Consider the following 20,804-nt stretch of genomic DNA (forward strand, 5'->3'; position numbering starts at 1 on the left):
TTACCCATTACTAGTACTGAAAAAAGAAAGGAGGAGTTATTTGGGGCTTCAAATTTATATTTTAAACTGCACCACAATCAACGTTTCAGATCGGAGCTTACAGACCGTTTAGACTAGAGCATATCATTATTATTATTTTTTTTTTTACGTATTATTATTATTACATATTTGTCTTTAGATGGGTCGGTTTGTTTCATGTATTTTTTTATTTCTATCTTTTTTTTTTTAATGATGGGGGAAAAAATAGGTTTGACAGTGTGAAATAATAGAAGGAAAGACATCGTTTCAGGGATGAGAGTTTCATTGGTTTCTTTTTTTGCTTTAGGCCAAAATAAAAGATCAATCACAACACAATCAAAATGTCTGTCTACGGTAAATGATTGTGCAAAAACTACTTTGACTGTTTTTGTATTTTGCGCACAAATAATGCCACACTTACTTTGGTCCAGGTAATTTCAGGATCTGGAATTCCAGCTGCTCGACACGGAAGAGAGACGGCCACGCCCTCGATGCTGCTGAAAACCTGAGGGCCATGTTGTATTGTGGGAATCACTGCAAACAAGCAACAAGACGATCTTTACGTTACTGTTGTAGGATGTGCTCGGTTTATTGTGCATTACATGAGAGAACAATGACATTTGAGAAAGGAAATGACACATACCGTCTGTGCGTAGCTTTTGACAATTGTTTAAGAGAGAATTTGACTTTTTCTTTTTTTTCTTTATTTGAGATTTATGTTTCAATAATAGCATTCAGTTCAAAGTGCTATTTTTATTTATTTATTGTATTTAGTATATTTATTTTATTTATTTATTTCATTGTATTTATGATCAGTATTGTTCAGCCTCAATCGTAATAACGACGCCGCACCGTAGACGTTGACTGTTGTGGTGTGATTGGTCGCCCCGATGACGTTCTCTGCCAGACAGGTGTAATCCCCGGCATCGTCCAGCCGCACTCTGTCGATCTGCAGACTCCCGTCGCTCCTCACGGTCAGATACTGGTCAGAGGTCAACTGAAGGTCAATAGAAGACGACAAAACATCAAACACGCAGCGCAAAACGCAGACGTCCGAAACCATCGCAATACTGATACTTAAAGATGTAAATTATGTAAATACTCGCTTTTTTAAACAATAAAAACGTCTAGTTTAATAAATTGGTGAGTTGATGTCATATTGTGGAACATTCCAGGCTAATATAAAACTTGCTTTGGTGTTAAGGTGCATCAGACAACTATAGGCAATAATACAACAAGATAAATAAAATAAATAAAATAAATAAAATAAATAAAATAAATAAAATAAATAAAATAAATAAAATAAATAAAATAAATAAATAAAATAAATAAAATAAATAAAATAAATAAAATAAATAAAATAAATAAAATAAATAAAATAGACTTAAGTATATACACAAAAGTTATAGTTAAATTCACAGACGTAGTGTAGAAAGTGAACAGTGCAATGAGCGGTTGTTGATTAAATTATTGTTAAAGTGAGTGGTGTTTTAAAGTGTTTAAAGCGTTCACATGGCTAGTATTCACATGCATTCATCTTTCTGCCACTAGCACAGCTTTAGAACGGCTTTTTCAGATGGAGAAATGAAGCACAAACAACCAGCGCTCATCTCCAAGAGTCACATGCAGTGCTTTATAATGAGCTAAAGACAATGTGTGCAGTGGTCACAAAGGTCTGCTTTTACACACTTTACGGGGGGAAAAAATACTTTATAAGAAAAAATGTGAGTACCTCATCCTCAATATATTATCTTAATTTGTAGCATCTGTTTTTAAACACATTTTCTCCGCTCACCAGGCCATAGTTGTGCAGCCATTGTCTCTCTGGCAGTGGGTTTCCGGCCAAAAGCACACAGGACAAAGTCACCTGCTGGTCCTCCACCACGCTGAGCACTGTGGGGCTCAACGCAATGACAGGCGACACTGACAACAAACAAACAAACAAACAAAACGGCAATAAAACACTTGAATGAATGCCGGATAGCTATGTTTACAACCCCCACATAGTGCACCTTTAAACATTATTTGTGACGCACAGTAAAACATGATAGAACATTGTAATAACAGACATTAGGATGGATATTATGCTTCTGTTTTTCCACTCACAAACTACCCCAGTATTATCTGCTACTGAACACCTTATGGGTAAAATATGAAGCCCGTAGCTCACACACACGGAGACGTCTAATGCGAACGGTATGCGCGCCTACGTAGAATTGCTAACACGTGTTTGCATGTGTAGGTCGAGATGAATACGAGGCACCTGGACGCAGTAAACACATTATAATATCCATAATGAGGCAGGACCGCAGCTGCTGAAGATGTCTCCGTTCTTCTAAGACACGCAACGAAACATGCACGACCCAAAACTGCGTTGTGTTTGGTAAACCCCCCGATGTGGCTCAGAAATGTGCAAAAAAAGAAGTCTCGAAACAGCTCAAATCAATAACTTACTTACCGTGTTGACAATTTGAACGGAAAAAAATGGGCTACTGGGCATTTTCAAGTTTATATCGAGCGCAGAAGGATTAATTATATGTTTTTTTATAGAGTGATTGCATTTTGTCACTCATCAAAGTAGCTTCTTCAGTCCTGACAGTTCGGCTGAATCTCCAATGGGATAATGGCATGCGTTTTCAACAAATATTCATAGTAAATACCGTATTTTCCGGACCATTTTTCATAGTTTTGGCCCGGGGTGCAACTTGTACTTATATTTATACTTATATACTTACTTATACTTAGACTTATATGTGATATTATTTGTTATTTTCACACATACAACCGCATTTCATACTCCAGTGCAACTTATATATATTTTTTTCTTCTCTATTATGCATTTTTTGGCTGGTGAGGCTTAGACTCCAGTGCGACTTATAGTCCAGAAAATATAGTAAATATGAAGGACCAATGCAGACATCTGAGTCACAGAAATTGCAGTTAATCGCCTCAATAAATGTGCTTGTTTTTTCTCCCATCAACCAAAAACAAGCACAAAGGGAAACAGCAACGAAATGTACTTCAACCTCCCACACATGGACTCACCCAGCCCAGTGACTGTAACTCTCGCCTCAGCTTCGATAGAGCCAAAGTTATTACGAGCTTCGCAGACGTACGTGGCATCATCGTCCACCCAAAGATCTAAAAAAAATACAAGATAATATTGTGAGGAAAGCTGTACAATTCGGTGTAAAAAGGGCCCAACGTGCTGAGCTACCGACTGGTGAAAAGCAGCTCTCCGTTCCTCTGAGCGACGGAGCCCTGTTGGCGCGGCGTGCTGAACAGCGGGAGCCCGTCCCGCCTCCGCCACGTCACCCGCGGCGGCGGGTCGCCCTGAACATGGCACCGGAGCGACAAGTTGGCGCCGATGTCGCCGGCCGCGTCTGAGGGCTCGCGAACGAACGTGGGAGCGGCTGGAGGGAAAACAAACTCGATTTACCACACATTTTAATATTTTGTTCCAGCAGCAATGACATTATATATATTATTGTGAATGATGATGTTTTTGTTCTGTAATTATGTTTTTTTACAACAGAAACTGAATAATTTCCTGTGTCCAGTACAAATATATTGTAAAAGTGTAAAATGGCAATAAACCTTTTCTGATTCTGATTCTGAAGCAGCTGTTGTGGTCAAAATGAGACTGTTGTGTGCTGTCTGTGTCTAATTATAAAGCGTTTTATCATCAAAGAACAACCAGTTATTTTTCCTCACCTTTTTAATGCTGCAAAAATGACATGTAAATGGAATGTAAGGCATAAAATATACTGTTTCCAACAACAAAAAAAGCTGTTCATTTTAAGTAAACAAAATTCCAACGTTTTTTTTTTTGTCAAGTCCGCAATGATTTTTTTTTTTTTTAAACAATACAGTGAAGTAAGTTTATTAGTACCATCATATAATTTATCATAGTTTATACTTTACAATTAGTATTCATCATTCGGCAAAGCAAGTGTCCAGTTTGTGACTTTTCTTCCCTGACAACACAGCGATAAAACGACAAATCTATCATTATCATGATTGACGTTCTCACCTCCAACATCCAGCAGGACTTTCCCCGACGAGGTCCCGGCCGCATTGACTGCCACACAGGTGTATTCCCCCGCGTCAATGTCCAGCGTCTCCTTGATGACGAGCGTCCCCTCCGCTCGGTTAATGTCGTACGTGGAGGAGGGCTGCAGCTGCACGTCGCCTGGCAACGCCAAAACACGTCAGGAAAACACGCCAGAAAACACGTCAGGTCCTCTGTCTCCAAAAGAGTTCACGTCCACTTTGAACGTACCTTTGTACCACCAGATCTCCGCTTGTGGGATCCCCGAGGCGGAGCAGGCCATCACCGTGGTTTCTCCGATGCCAATGAGAATCTGACTCAGCGCCACCGTCACCACGGGAGACGCTGCAAACGAGCAGTTTATCTTATTTAGTCATTTATTTTACAGTGTGTTTTGGTCCATGTTGGTGAATGAATAAAGGAATAATAAATCAAAATAAAATGAATAAAAATGAATGAATAAAATGAATAAAATGTAATAAATTAAATAACAATAAATACAAATAAATGAATAAAATGAATAAAATATGAATACATCAAATAAAAAAAGAATACTTTGTGTGATGATATTAATGAGAAACTATTGTGTAAGTTTTTGTCGTGTACAAAATAACATTTCAATAGACAAATAATATAAAATACAATCGTAAATGCCTTTAAATCAGGTTCTGTATCACTAACATCTGAGTGGTTTTATCTAGCCAAAAATCACCTTAATTGTTCATATTTCAAAATGAATCCAAGTTCCTCCCATTATATTCCACTTCACTTTTGCCTCCAAATGCTTTCCCCTTTCAGAATTCAGAGTGTTTTTGTGAATAAACTATTGAAGGATCTATTAGTGATGACACAAAATATACTACTAACCAATGTAAGTTACTACGGCAACCATAGAGTCTGTCCCGGCTTGATTACTTGCGACACATCTGTACACGCCTCCATCTTCCCTCTGCATGTTTCTTATCACTAATACTCCATCCGGTGACATTCTGTACCTGGAATTTTAAAAAGACAATGTTCAATTATTTGTTTTCCAGTTGTATTGTTTGAATGTAAGAGAAAAAACAGTTCTTACCTGCCGGACGCCGTGAGAAACATGTCGTTGTGAGTCCAGAGGAGTGGAGGAGGAGGATGTCCTGTGGCTGAGCACCGGATTTTGACTTCATCTCCAGTTTGAAACGTCTGGTTTCTGGGATGGACCAAAACTCTGGGCGCCTCTGCAGGAGGAAAGAAACGGAGCAGCGCTGAAGAGAAGATCGGACGACTGAACACCAAAGCTCTCAGTGTTTGTGTGAAGAGACTTTTGTCAAGGAGATATTAGAGTCATTCTTACAAATGTGTCTGTAAATACTGTTGAGGTTCAAGTATTGCACAAATGTGAATGTGACCATAAATATAAACACAAAAGGGCAGAATGATACGTTTTTCACAATTAAAAATAAATGATAAAAATACAGAGCCAGTTTGTTTTTTATTTACTACTTTTCACTTCTTTTCAGCCTACAGTCGAGGGAGAGTCCAGGGAGAGTCCAGGGAGTTGAGGGGGAGTCGAGGGAGAGTCAAAGGGAGAGTCAAAGGGAGAGTCGATGGAGAGTCGATGGAGAGTCGAGAGAGAGTCGAGGGAGAGTCGAGTGACAGTCGAGGGAGGGTAAAGGGACAGTCGAGGGAGAGTCGAGGGAGAGTCGAGGGCGAGTCGAGGGAGTCGAGGGAGAGTCGAGGGAGTCGAGGGAGAGTCGAGGGAGAGTCCAGGGCGAGTCCAGGGCGAGTCCAGGGCGAGTCCAGGGAGAGTCCAGGGAGAGTCCAGGGAGAGTCCAGGGAGAGTCCAGGGACAGTCGAGGGAGAGTCCAGGGAGAGTCGAGGGACAGTCGAGGGACAGTCGTGGGAGAGTCGAGGGAGAGTCGAGGGAGAGTCGAGGGAGAGTCGATGGAGAGTCCAGGGAGAGTCCAGGGAGAGTCCAGGGACAGTCGAGGGAGAGTTGAGGGACAGTCGAGGGAGAGTCGAGGGAGAGTCGAGGGAGAGTCGAGGGCGAGTCGAGGGCGAGTCGAGGGCGAGTCGAGGGCGAGTCGAGGGAGAGTCCAGGGACAGTCGAGGGAGAGTCGAGGGACAGTCGAGGGACAGTCGAGGGAGAGTCGAGGGAGAGTCGAGGGCGAGTCGAGGGCGAGTCGAGGGCGAGTCGAGGGCGAGTCGAGGGAGAGTCCAGGGCGAGTCCAGGGCGAGTCCAGGGAGAGTCCAGGGACAGTCGTGGGAGAGTCGAGGGAGAGTCGAGGGCGAGTCGAGGGAGAGTCGAGGGCGAGTCGAGGGAGAGTCGAGGGAGAGTCGAGGGAGAGTCGATGGAGAGTCCAGGGAGAGTCCAGGGAGAGTCCAGGGACAGTCGAGGGAGAGTCGAGGGACAGTCGAGGGACAGTCGAGGGAGAGTCGAGGGAGAGTCGAGGGCGAGTCGAGGGCGAGTCGAGGGCGAGTCGAGGGAGAGTCCAGGGCGAGTCCAGGGCGAGTCCAGGGAGAGTCCAGGGACAGTCCAGGGAGAGTCCAGGGACAGTCCAGGGAGAGTCCAGGGAGAGTCCAGGGAGAGTCCAGGGAGAGTCCAGGGACAGTCGTGGGCGAGTCGAGGGAGAGTCCAGGGCGAGTCGAGGGAGTTGAGGGAGAGTCGAGGGCGAGTCGAGGGAGAGTCGATGGAGAGTCGAGAGAGAATCGAGGGAGAGTCGAGGGACAGTCGAGGGCGAGTCGAGGGACAGTCGAGGGACAGTCGAGGGAGAGTAAGGGGAGAGTCGAGGGACAGTCGAGGGAGAGTCGATGGAGAGTCGAGGCCACGTTCAAAGGGTGAACCGACAGACACAGTATATTAAAGGTAAAGGAATGTACATTCTTTACATTCATCCACATTCCAAAATACATATTCGACAAACTCCAGATGTAAGACCAGATGAAGTGCTCCGGGAGCACCAAATGTACCAAATATATTTATATTTAACATACAACTTAAACTTGTTTTCTCTAGTTTGAAATTGTAGTTCTAGTTCTAATCTAGTTTGTGAAAATGTATGACAGTTTGGACATTGATTTAATGTATAAGAAATGTTTTTGCGCATAACTGATTTGTACATAACTGATTTGTACATAACTGATTTGTACATAACTGTTTTGTACATAACTGATTTGTACATAACTGATTTGTACATAACTGTTTTGTACATAAACACAAAGTGGGTCAGGATCCTTCTTGTCCCTTGAGAGGAATCAATCTTCTTTCCTGAGCATATGTTTTTTTTCTTATCCAAGGATGTTGTGTTTTCAATAACTGCTACGTTTAAATTGGTACTAGAATTGTAAAAAGCCAATATAAACATGGATAATATAGAAATGGTTGTTTTGGATATGAAGTCATTTTGAATATTGAGTATCTTGTGTGTCATTTATAGTGGTATTTTCCTGTGGTTAGTTTTACATTCCATTCACTTGGATTGATGGCTAAAATAGCATCAACTTATTATCTCGTAATGATAAAAATTTACATTAAAGTATTCATTTTGTCCTGTTTTACCATTTAAACAAACAAAATGTGTTTTTAATGGAGATAATGACGAATAGACAGAAAGCTGGCTCACACCACAATAGATAGAATCAACCAGGTCGACCAGGAGAATGTTCAAGTTCAATGTTTAGTAAATATCGTGAGGCGTCAGCAGATCCGGCTTCAAAATGGGGCTAATGACTAGGACTTTCCTGACGAGGGGTAATTATGAGACCCTCGGGTCTCTCTGACAGCTGTTTGAGAGCAGAGTCATGGGCCACGGCCTGAAACTAAACAAAGGCTTGAGAAACTGCTGAATATTCAATGTTTCCCTCTGAAACGTTCAATATAAACCTTGGGGTACAAAATAATATGAAAGTACTTTTAACAGGCAATAAACAAGCCTCATGCTGGTGTCCAGAGTCAGGACTAAACATGGACCGGCCTCCTGTTGGTGTCCAGAGTCAGGACTTAACATGGACCGGCCTCCTGCTGGCGCCAGAGTCAGGACTAAACATGGGCCAACCTCCTGCTGGTGCCAGAGTCAGGACTAAACATGGACCGGCCTCCAGCTGGTGTCAGAGTCAGGACTAAACATGGACCGGCCTCCTGCTGGTGCCAGAGTCAGGACTAAACATGGACCGGCCTCCTGCTGGTGCCCAGAGTCAGGACTAAACATGGGCCGGCCTCCTGCTGGTGCCCAGAGTCAGGACTAAACATGGACCGGCCTCCTGCTGGTGCCAGAGTCAGGACTAAACATGGACCGGCCTCCTGCTGGTGCCAGAGTCAGGACTAAACATGGACCGGCCTCCTGCTGGTGCCAGAGTCAGGACTAAACATGGACCGGCCTCCTGCTGGTGCCCAGAGTCAGGACTAAACATGGACCGGCCTCCTGCTGGTGCCAGAGTCAGGACTAAACATGGGTCGGCCTCCTGCTGGTGCCAGAGTCAGGACTAAACATGGGTCGGCCTCCTGCTGGTGCCAGAGTCAGGACTAAACATGGGTCGGCCTCCTGCTGATGCCAGAGCCAGGACTAAACATGGACCGGTTCAGCCTCTGGAACGCTCCTGAAACCTCCCCCTGGAACAGCCTCTGGGAACGCTCCTGACACTTCCCCCTGACACAGCCTCTGGGAATGCTCCTGAAACTTTCCCCTGGAACAGCCTCTGGGAACGCTCCTGAAACTTCCCCCTGGCACAGCCTCTGGAACGCTCTTGACACTTCCCCCTGGCACAGCCTCTGGTTTAGTTTCAGAGGTGTTTGAATACGATCTGTCCAGAGATGATGAACTGCATTGGAAGCCGCCTCAGAGTAATGCGTAAATAATCCGACCACTTCCACAGAATTCATACTGTGAATAATGTGACGCAGGGAAGGAAATCTGAGCTGCCATGGCCAAGATTATGTGTTAGATACGGCTTTTCTGCCAAGATTCCATGTGCAGTTTCAGGTGTAAATCCCACAGGATCGCGCACGTATCGTAAACTTGACTTTGCAGGAACAACGTCAGGACCATTTGGACATTTAAAACAACAGGCTTTAACAGAACAGTAATTGACACATTTTAGAGCTAAAGTCTGTGGATTCTTAGACTAATTGTGTCTGTCAAAGATAATTGCCACTAAAGCACCATTATCCATGATTTTCCTTTCAAAACAATTGTTGTGTCCACTTTTAAGAAAGTAAAACTCTATATAAGTCATTTAAACATGGAATTCATAAAAACGAATGAATAATGTAAGGACTGGGCTGCCATAGTATCAGACAAATGGAAAAAATAACATTCAGACTTATTCTGGAAATGGACAAATTAGAACGACTTTGGACCAAATGGGACTTTTATTTTAATTTAAATATGTCATGATTTTGTTTGTATTTATGTTTAGTTGATGTTTTTCAAAAGATAAACACAAGTAGTCTCTGGAAGTTTTGTATTTTGTTCTTTGGCCAGGGTGCGAGTGGAGAGGGGGGATGATGACGCATGCTTGCCCTTATGACGCGGTCTTGCCCCACCGCCCGTCAGTTTGGAGATTCGAGGAAAGGAGATCTGTAATATAGCTAAACACTGCGGGAATCAATAAAAAAACACTCTGGGTACATATATGAAGCACAAATAGCAATGTAAGAAGGTTAAAAGCTCTGAAAAGTCAATTTTGCATGTTATGGGACCTTGAATATGTACGTTAACATACCAGACACTTACCACAGTTCTGTCTGTGCGTCATGTAGCTGAAGGTGTTAGCGTTAGCATACGTACACCTATTCACCATGTTCTCTAATCTGTTATTATTTTAAATTGCATTTCATAAAGATGAAATGTCTGTTCTTGGTCTTGGATTTTATCAAATAAATTTCCCCCAAAAATGCGACTTTTACTCCAGTGCGACTTATATATGTTTTTTCTTCTCTGTTATGCATTTTTTGGCTGGTGCGACGTATAATCCGGAAAATACGGTAAACACACTGAAGCGGGACATCTGGCCTCACCTTGCACAGTGAGATAAACGCTCTCCGCAGTCACGCCGCCCTCGTTGGCGGCGGCGCACTCGTAGGCGCCGGCGTGGTTCGGGGTCACGTTGTCCAGCTGCAGAGACAGGTTGGACAGGACGTGCGCGCGGGGGTCCAGGCGAGCGTCGCGACCGCCCCTGAGCCACGTGAGGTTAAAGGTCACCGTGCTGACCACGTGACAGCTGAGGACGGCGCCGGAGCCGGGGGCCACCGTGACGTTAGCCTCTGCGGTGACGGCCGGAGGTGGTTCTGGGACGAGATGTCAAAATGTGCAGATGCATAATGATTAGGGCACATCGATTATGGAAAGAATATTGTCATCATATAATCAATACTGTGATCATTTGCCCAAAGAAGCAATGTTATTTATTTGTAATATTTTGTGACATTTGTTTTCAAAGCCACTGTAGATTAAAAAAGTGTCCAACAATCACACATATAACTTTGAACAGAAGTTAATTTGATTGTATTTTCAGTTACAACATTTCTCTAACATAAATATGATTATCTTACTTTTTATAAATTGTCCTTGAGTGCCAAAAAAGGCGCTGATCCATAACATGAATTACTATTATTATTTTTTGTCTATAATGTTTAAATTCATCGTTTCACTCGTGACTAGTCGACTACAAAAAATAATCATATTTTGATCATTGTCGTCGCGTTTTGTTATCTGGCCTGTGCAAACACTAAAACACATACAGACAGATGAAAATATATATTAAAAAATCATCAGTAATACACCTTGTTCCTTGTTCGTTCTTCAGTCACCATATTTCAACGTTTCTTTGGTTAAGAATGTATTTTAGAAGTCTTATTATACAACAGAAATACTCTTTTCACCGGTCGACTACTTTACATACATACTATAATCATTGTTTGTTGCAGCCATAACTACATTACTCTATAAAAGTTGTTGAAATGTTGTCTTATAATCTACACTATATTAATTCAAATGTAAAAGCGGAGAATTTGTTCATTAGCGACACAGTTTGTGGGAGAATCAGTATCTGAATCAGTTCTAAAACAGATTTGGGAGGAAACTGGGGAATCCACCAGCTCTCACTTCGATTACATGAGTACACGTTTACCGTGTGTACCGTACATTATGTGTCTATATTCATGCGTACGACTGGAAAATGTGTTCGACTGTGAAGAGAAAATATTGGCCCTGTGACAAAGGCGGGAGCTTGAAGTGAAGAGCATTTGTTTCACTCGATTAAATTAAATGTCACAATATGTAGCGGCTGAACAGACGAAACCGCCTCTGTGTTTTTGGACTGGGAACACACAGAGACTATTTATAACTGACAAGACCTTTCTCAAGTTTCTACCCAACTTGTACGTTTCTCTCATTTTCCAGCTGCTTTCTTTCCTTCCTCTCATCGAAACATCCTTTTATTTTCATTTTTTACTTAGCAACATCTATAAATACAATGGAGATCTGCAGCGCAGTTTGCATGACAAAGAATGATTTCCGACATCGGAGTTCCTCCACATTTTCAATTTCAGGCAGACTAAAATCTGTATTTAATGTCTCGCAAAGGCTGCAATTATTTACGTTGTATATATATAACACGACAGCATTGCAAACTGTCTACAAACGTGTTATTGTATCAGTTTATGTCTGTACAGAACTACTTTTAAAACACACATCACAAATCTAATTAAAACCACAATGTTTGTCGGAGTAATTGCGGTTAAAACATGTTTCAAATATCACTGGGAACTAAAATAACGTGATCGTGCGCAGAGGTCACTTTTGGATCCCTCTGTCCATAAACGTCCAGCACATGTCGTGGAGCGTATTACAGGTTTTTACAGCTGCTCTCGTCTTACATCATTTACAGGGTCGATTGCGTTGCCAATCGAGCACGGCAACAATAACGCACTAACGCGGCCCGCATGACGAGGCTCTTTGCTTCACTGCAAGAAAAAGGATCAAATTCTCCACAAGTTCCATTTAATCGTGCTATAATACTGCGTCTCAGCACGGGCTCAGCAGCAGGGTGTCCCTCAGGCATGCAGTTTCGGCCCTTAAAACTTTGCAGAGCGCGCCGTATACTCTAGTCTTACCTCATTTTGCACATGGCATCGTAGACTGTGGGTAGGTGTACACATGCAGCGCTCTCAGAACATTGCTGGTTTAAGCTGGATCCATCAGGGTGTAATTGCGCTTGTTGACAGATTAATGCTTACCACCGGTGCATTCCTGTTCCTGACTCGCTCCCTTTGGCGTACAGCGTGGACTCGAACAGGGCGGCTCTCTTGCTAGTGTTAATTAACATAACTACGCTAAGTACTGCTATCACCTGTCTGGGCCTCGGTGCACGGGCAAGTCAACTCAGTGTTACACGGTTTATACTTTATGGTTTTTAAAGTCTCTGTTAAGGCTGCGGTCGACTCGGTTCGTTCTTGGGCGACTAAAAGGTGACGTGGCACTGGCAAATGATCTAAAGGCTATTTAGTATCTCCATTATCTGACCAGAAAATGTATTTAAAGACGACAAGCTCAAAGGAGTTCATGCAAAGAGTATAAAGAAGTACGAGTAAACCGCGTGTTTGTATGAAAAAAGTGGGATGAAACTCTCAATTCACTCTCAAAACTCCTGCTAACTCACTCCATGTGTCCCTTTAAGACAAGTGTTCACTCTGCTTCTGTCATTCATCGTTTTCAGTCTCTACTAAATAAAAAAACTCACCATTTTGCACTGGCTTCCAAGACAAACTGAGCGAGGTATTGTATTTATTGTTGTTTTTACCCCCTGTTCCATATAAAGTATTATAATCCCAATAACATTTGATTGACTAATAATAATAATAATAATAATAACTTTTATTTATATAGCGCTTTTCAGTGACCCAAAGACGCTGAACATAATAAAAAAGGGGGGGGGTATTTAGAGACAGGGGGGACAACACGTACAGAACACATTAATATACAGATAAAATGAACAAGACAGAAGAAGTAGAGAGAAAAAGATGGGGATGTAACAGGGGGTAGAAGTGTAGGCAATGGGGTAGAGGAGGCTAGGGGTAGGGGAGGTCATAGGCTTGGGTGAAGAGGTATGTTTTTAGGCGGGATTTGAATGTTGTGAGTGAGGGAGAGTGGCGGACAGGTTGGGGGAGGGAGTTCCAGAGTCGGGGTGCTGTTCGGGAGAACGCTCTGTCGCCAAAAGTTTTGAGTCGGGATGTTGGTGCAGTCAGGGTGAGAGAGGAGGAGGATCGGAGAGCTCGGGACTAAAACACCATCGACTAAATTCCTTCAGCTCTAGTCTCTGTGTCTACCCTTCTCCTCGTGAAGTGTTTTATTAGGGGATTTGTCTTCCCTTTTGGGCAATAAAGGTTTCATTCATTAAAAGTGTTAGAAATGGCTCACCTGAGACGTCAAAAAAGGTGCGAGCTCGTCCCGTCCCAGCAGTACTGATGGCAACACACTCGTAGTGTCCTTCATCTTTCAACGTCACTTGTCCTATTTCCCAAGACGCATTGACTGATTCGCTAAAGCAAAGAAGGAGACAGAAAAGATGAGGTTTACATTTATTGTCGTATATAGTTTAGATGTTTGAGAGTGCGCTCACCTGTAGAGCTGGTCCACACCGAGTTTCCTCCCATCTCTGCTAAAACGAAGAGTGAACGGGATAAGACTTTGGGCTTGGCAGTTGATGGCTCCATTTTGAAGGTAGTATCCAGGCGTCGTGGGCGGCATCGACACTTTTGGAGCGTCTAATCAAAAACACACATTTTCAGTTAGTGAAAAGAATTGAATTTTAATAAGATAAGATAAGATATTCCTTTATTGTCCCACATGGGGAAATTTCATTGGTGCAACAAATCAGATCAATTAAAGGCATGTGGTTTGGAGTTCAGACTTTGGAGGAATTCAATTGTGTTAAAGGACACATATTATGCTATATTGACTTTCTGGAGCTTTTAACAATGTTCTAACATTATTATAATCAAACACAGCATTTAGCTTGATTCATTTTAGCACCAAAAACACTCCTCGATAACTGACGTTCTCTCGATCTGTGACATGGCTCTGACAATCTTTTCCACAAATCATCTCCAGACTCGTTTTGTGAATTTCTCCCCTCTAATTACGATCAGTACAACTGCGTGCTGAGACCCGAAAGTAAGAGTCCAGGCTGAAATGTTTATCATTATCTGTGTGTAATTCCCTCTGCATCCAGTAGATGGAGCCAAAACTCAGTTAGTCCTGAAGAAAACAGCAGAAATACAGATGTAATTTTGTGTAAACTTTTTTTCAGTTCTAAAACTTGAGATGCCAAACTAAAGGTGCTCAAGAGCAGGTTTAAAGGCTAATAACAATACAAATAATAAATAATATTTGTCCTTTAAATTTCAATGTCTAAGAATTTCATTCCCGAAATCAATTTTGAAAGTTTGGCAGCACAATATTTCTTTTATTGTGATATTAGAAATTTTGACACAATTATTTCTGTTGTATTAAAACAAATTTTCTATATTTTCATAAAAAACAAACAAAAAAAATGTAAATTTCTGTCAATGTGTTATTGCAATATAAATTTGTCGAGGTATTGATTATTGCGTCAGCCAATATTGCAATATCCGTACTATATTGTGCAGCCCTAATTTAAAGTCTTTTTTAATTATTTTTGAAAATAAATAGCATTTTTCCACATTGTCCAGCCCTTTTTTCAGTGGATTATAGTAGTAAACGCATTTTCTCGACTCACCGGGTTTAATATTTGAAAAGGAAACACTGGACACACGCTGAAATATGAATCCATCTTTGTCATATCCCGCGACCCGGAGGAAGAAAGCTTCATTTGGAGGAATGAACTCTGTGACGTTGTAGAGTCCGTGAGGTTCTCGATGTGGAAAGTACCGGACGGGGACGGTTTTGATGACGTCGCCGTTGATGGACAGCAGCTCGAGTCGGTCGGCCCGCGCCGGACTGGACAGCCCGGTGGTGTTGAGGAGGATGTGCGTGGGAATACCTGGAAGATGGACAAAACACACTGTGGACCGCGTTTCCCTGGAGACGCAAGCGACGACAACGGGTGAAAGTGAAAATCTACTGCCGCTGCGATGTTGCCTTTGCTCACGCGGCGCCACTGACCTTGAACGGGCCGGCTGATGGTTTTCTTAAAGTCCAGGGTGGGCTTTCTGGAAAACCCGGCTCTGAAGTCAATGTTGCTGAGGCCTGAGATTCGCACCGAGTGTCTGCCTTCGCTGGATGTCTGCAGGAAACATGCAAAGAGTGTTCAAACGTGTGTAACTTTGTAGATTCACCCGCCAAATTCATACATATTCAACGCCAGAATCCCTGTAAAATGAATTGCACCCTGCTGAAACACTTGGTCGCACGGTTTGCTTGCCCTCTGTCTAACTTTTACATCTAAATGAAACGGCTGTATAATCACAGAGCTGTTAGCGGCTCACGTTGTCTTTTTCCCCCTTTGAAGAGTCACGTAATTGCACTGAAATACAGGTTTGGAGAAAAGTGGAAACTCCTCACTCACTTTAAAGCACAAAACGACGGCGTCATGGACACGGAGACTCGAAAAGTGAAGTACCGGTATGTACAGAAACATACCAAGATGTGTAGAACTAGTAAAACCTACGAGATGTTCAATGCCAAAAGATCAAAGTAATGACAGCGTAGGTTTGCGGCCTGCGTAGATGCTAACGCGACAAACATGAAGCACAATCCCAGGTTTGACCTCTGACCGCGGCCTGGACGGGCTCCGGCCATTTAGCTTGTCGTAAATGAGGGGTGATTAGTAAGGTAAGGTCCGCCTGAGGTCAGTCCAGCAAGTCCTTGTCATTAAACCGGCTAATTACCTAATTTCACGGTATAAGTCCGGGATACACACAGGTGACAACGAAAGGTCAGGAGCGCTCATCACGCAGAGGATCCAAGAAGGGAAGGCAATTTTAATCGTCACATGCTTTTTTGTGACATTAATACAAGAACTACGTTAAATACAAATTAAATAAAGAATAATGCAACTAAAACTGCAACATTCTGACCAATAAAACGCAAAGAACACTCTAAAGTCTAAAGTATTCCTCCACACTTCTTCATGTCCCTGGACGCTGACCACAGAGGGAAGTCAAGTTTAATCGTCACATGCTTTTTTGTAACATTTGTACAAGAACTACATTAAATCAAAATTAAATAATAAATAATGCAACAAAAACTGCAACATTCTGACCAGTGAAACGCAAAGAACACTCTAAAGTATTCCTCCACATTTCTTCATGTCCCTGGACGCTGACCATAGATCTTTAGGATATTTTTAGTCGGTCAGGTTTGTGTCGAACAAGCTGCTAATGCAAAAAACAAAGAGTGAAGCAATTTCATGTCGGAGAAATAACCTGATACAGGCGGTGCGTTTCAGCTCGTCTGCTCAAGTCATTTTTGTGAAATGAATCGCTGCAACGTCTGGAGTCTGAAACTGTCTCTGAATGAACGCTCTGTGCTGCAGTCTGAGCTCATAAGGGACGCGCAGGAGCAGAACCCACGATCTCAGACCATCTTTCACGCAGCGGTGGGCCTCGGGAGTCGAAATTAAAACTGTAAATCGTCCGGAGACAATGCAGAAGCTTTAGCTGTCTTGTCATTTAGAGGAAGAGCAGAGTGATGGTTTTATTTGGAGAAAAGCCCAACAGAACTGTAGCTATTTCTATTTCTTAAAACAGCAGCTAAAAACAGTGTGGATTTGTGTCAACAGGAAACAACAGCATTAGAAACAATTACTGTATTTCCCGGAGTATAAGTCGCACCAGCCAAAAAATGCATAGTTGCACTGGAGTATGAAATGCGGTTGCAAGTGTGAAAATAACAAATAATTTCACATATAAATCGCTCCGGAGTACAAGTATAAATATAGGTATAAGTCACACCCCGGCCAAAACTATGAAAAAACGTATAGTAGGTGCGATTTATAGTCCGGAAAATACGGTATATACAAAATAAAAGTAGAGATATGCAATGGAATATCAACAGTTTTGGTTTGTACACATTAATAACACATAAAAGTTAAACACATCAAAACTGGAACAAAATTGGGACTAAATCAGGAGTAGACCATTACCAGACCAGGGCCAAATCACATCTAAAGGAGAGAAATATGTTTAAAAATAATGTTAAAATTCCAAATGTTGCTTTGTAGATGATCAAAATTTGAATATTGAGTGTATTGTCTATAATGAAAATGATTAAAAATGAAGAAATGTCTGGCGTAATCTTCTTCTATTTCTGCACTTTTGTGATTAAATGAATGGCCCATTGTTGTGTTTTGTGCGATACTTTCACCCAAACAAAGACATTCACAGGCACATTTTAGCACATCCCCGACACATTGTTAAAATATCCTCTGAATAACCTCACAGAGATTATGCAGTAAAAGTATTTTCATCAATATTGCCCAACCTGAACCATATAGGGACATAACTGGGATCGAACCAAGATGTGTCGTGTTTAGCAGTTTAGTTTAATACATGTGCAACTTTAGCCCTGAATCAAGTGAACAGCAGTGTCTCAACTTAAATACACACATTTCATACATGTTCAAGTTGTGTCTCCACCTCATAACCGCAGGGTTTTCTAGTCAATCCCTCCCGTCCCAGACACATGCTAGACTGATTACATATCACTGTATTTACTTGGATTTATTACTGCAGTAACTGGGTCTTCCCCGAGGCCCCGGCTGCCTCCCGGGGCGTGACCTTGTTTCAAGGTGACTAGTGAGCCTTAAGTCACTTTAAGAGACAGGCCGGCTCTGGAACTTGTTAGGAAGAAGCCCGTCGTTTCCAGGTAAGGAGCGACGTGTTTACCTTGATAGACCACGTGCCGGGCTGAGGGTCCTTGATGTTCACCACTTTGGCCGAGTTGGGGATGTGCAGCAGCTCCTTCAGGCCGTCGCTCTTCTCGATGAGTTTACCTGGAGATGTTGAATCACTTCATGAAGAGTGGGTCCTGCCATAAGATGCGTTAACCACTTTTTCCATTAGATGCTAGCTACTTCACTATCTGCTAATATATATATACATATATATATATATATTTATACATGGATCTGAGAGAATATGAATGAACATAAGAATTATGTGGATATATGTGAATGTGCATATATATATATATCTTATTTTTTCTTCTCTATTTCTTTATATAGGTAAGATTGTGTTTTGTAAGTTTTATTGCTGTGTGTTAAAAAAATTATAAATATTTTTTTAACAATCACAATATGACTCTCGATATGTCTCACATTCATAACAACTGACGATTCGTTTAGCAAAGGACTATTTTTCTGATTTCTGTCGAACGTTGAGATTTTCCAGAGTGTATTACAATCAAATGAAGGTTGAATTATGGCGACTGAAGGCTTCAAGATATAGAACATTCATAAATAAAGTGTGTTCATTGGTGTTGATAAAGGATCTCTATCTTCTCTTATCAAGACTCAGATGCAAAAACAATTATTACCTTGAAAAATGAATGAAAAGACAAATTTGGGGTATTATTGATATCATTGATGACATAGTTTTGATTTAATAATGCTTCAGTCTCTGTTATGAAAGCTCTTTTGTGTTTTAGAGTTTGTATTGTCCAGATAACAATGATCAAAATATAATGAATTACTTTATTGGTCGACTGGCCTCAATTATTCAGATCAATCATTCATGATATTTTAACACATTTTAGATAAAGAAATACATTTTTATAACAATATGATTTCGTCAAAACTCTCCTGGCACAAATGCTAATGAAATACACTGTTAAATTGTCAGTGATTATGACAATTGTATTATATAAACTAATTTATTTGCTTCAGATAAGGAACAAAATTGTTTAACTTCTATTTTTTGGTTAAATATTCCTGGCAGTAAATCAATACATCAGCCCACAATATCAAAACTGTATCTCCAAATCAAATACTACAATATAAATGTTTGTTTTTCAATATTATCTAAGACTCATCTGTCCTCATAAATAATAATAATAGTTTTGGATGTCACATAAACCATCTCTTCAGTGAAATCTGCAGACTTCGCTTGTGTTCGGGTCTTTCGTGGGTGTTTCCTACCATGTGGGTTTTTTATCTCGATGTTCGGAGCCGGGCCGCTCAGGGCAACAGTGACTTCCTTCAGGCTGGGGTCAAAGGGCATTTGCCATGTGTTGCTGACCCCGGCGTAGTGGTCTGTGGACAGCAGGTGGACTTTGGACGACTGCACGGCTTCCTGCACCCATTTAAGCACCTAAAGAAAACAGGACGAGGACTTATTTTTAGGCAAATGTGAACCACAATTCTACAATACTATAAAGGCATTGGGAACATAAGATGGATTTTAACATTCTCAAATACTTCCAATTTAACTGAAATACTAAAAAACCCTAAGCAATGTTAAATATTCATTTTATTTATTTCAGAATGAGAGTCTGGCAGAAGCATAATAGTAGGTTTTAGTAAAAAAGAAGGTGAAATCATGTTAACTTCTTCCTCCTTTTCAGAATTGTTTGTTTGATATTTGTTTGATATTTATATATTCCTGAATTCAGATCTTTTTTTAAACTAAAAAAAAACTTTAAATGTATCTAATGGTTAGAATCATTACATCTATATCATCTACTGTATCTATCTAAAAAGTAATTGTTGGTGGAACAAACAATGATAATTTGATTTTAGCTCAAATTTCTGACGGTATCACTTTAAGTATTAAGTTAAATCCCCAAATTGACTGAAATTGCAAACAAAACATATTATATTAGATGAAGTACAAAGTAAACATAGACGTGAACATACAGCCAAAGTGAAAGTACATCTATTCCAAGTCCACTATATAAAGAATTTATGTTGGTTTATAAGGAGGAGCTCGAGCAGCTTGATCCAGCTTCAGTCCTGATTTAGATTTGGTTTAGTCCTGGTCTAGTTCTGGATTTAGTCTCAGTTTAGAGCCCGGTTTGAAGCAGTGAATGTGTGAATGTGTTTTCCATCAAGTGAACAGGTAAAACTGAAGAGGTTTTCAGCTGTTCACACAGACACACACACACACACACACACACACACACACAGAGACACACACAGAGACACACACACACACACACACACACAGAGACACACACAGAGACACACACACACACACACACAGAGACACACACAGAGACACACACACACACAGAGACACACACAGAGACACACACACACACAGAGACACACACAGAGACACACACACACACAGAGACACACACAGAGACACACACACACACAGAGACACACACAGAGACACACACACACACACACAGAGACACACACAGAGACACACACACACACAGAGACACACACAGAGACACACACACACACACACAGAGACACACACAGAGACACACACACACACAGAGACACACACAGAGACACACACACACACAGAGGGCACACGAGAGCGGTGAAGACATAACAGAGGACCACAGCTGCACACAAGGTCATCACCTCCTAAACATGAGCACAGCTCACAGACTCACCGCTACTGCGTCTGACCCACCGCTACTGCGTCTGACCCACCGCTACTGCGTCTGACCCACCGCTACTGCGTCTGACCCACCGCTACTGCGTCTGACCCACCGCTACTGCGTCTGACCCACCGCTACTGCGTCTGATCCACCGCTACTGCAGCTGACCCACCGCTACTGCGTCTGACCCACCGCTACTGCAGCTGACCCACCGCTAC

The 20,804-nt window shown here is 41.8% G+C and overlaps 1 protein-coding gene across 1 annotated transcript in view; it reads right to left on the minus strand.

Moving 5' to 3' along the window:
- hmcn1 (hemicentin 1) overlaps positions 1–20,804 on the minus strand; it is a 117,801-nt gene that overhangs the window by 70,352 nt on the left and 26,645 nt on the right. Inside the window, exons 5-20 of the mRNA XM_072439080.1 lie at positions 19,166–19,337; positions 17,916–18,022; positions 15,193–15,313; positions 14,807–15,070; positions 13,667–13,811; positions 13,465–13,586; positions 10,065–10,334; positions 5,145–5,286; positions 4,937–5,064; positions 4,301–4,414; positions 4,052–4,210; positions 3,240–3,431; positions 3,064–3,159; positions 1,814–1,941; positions 871–1,015; positions 440–552 (exon numbers count right to left, since the gene is read on the minus strand). Coding sequence (XP_072295181.1) covers positions 440–552; positions 871–1,015; positions 1,814–1,941; positions 3,064–3,159; positions 3,240–3,431; positions 4,052–4,210; positions 4,301–4,414; positions 4,937–5,064; positions 5,145–5,286; positions 10,065–10,334; positions 13,465–13,586; positions 13,667–13,811; positions 14,807–15,070; positions 15,193–15,313; positions 17,916–18,022; positions 19,166–19,337 — 2,418 coding nt within the window. The remainder of the gene's footprint in view (positions 1–439; positions 553–870; positions 1,016–1,813; positions 1,942–3,063; positions 3,160–3,239; positions 3,432–4,051; positions 4,211–4,300; positions 4,415–4,936; positions 5,065–5,144; positions 5,287–10,064; positions 10,335–13,464; positions 13,587–13,666; positions 13,812–14,806; positions 15,071–15,192; positions 15,314–17,915; positions 18,023–19,165; positions 19,338–20,804) is intronic.

Source organism: Eucyclogobius newberryi, unplaced genomic scaffold (genome assembly GCF_026437365.1).
Source record: "Eucyclogobius newberryi isolate DKJ021-1_F unplaced genomic scaffold, fEucNew1.0.hap1 SCAF_9, whole genome shotgun sequence".
Lineage (NCBI taxonomy): Eukaryota > Metazoa > Chordata > Actinopteri > Gobiiformes > Gobiidae > Eucyclogobius > Eucyclogobius newberryi.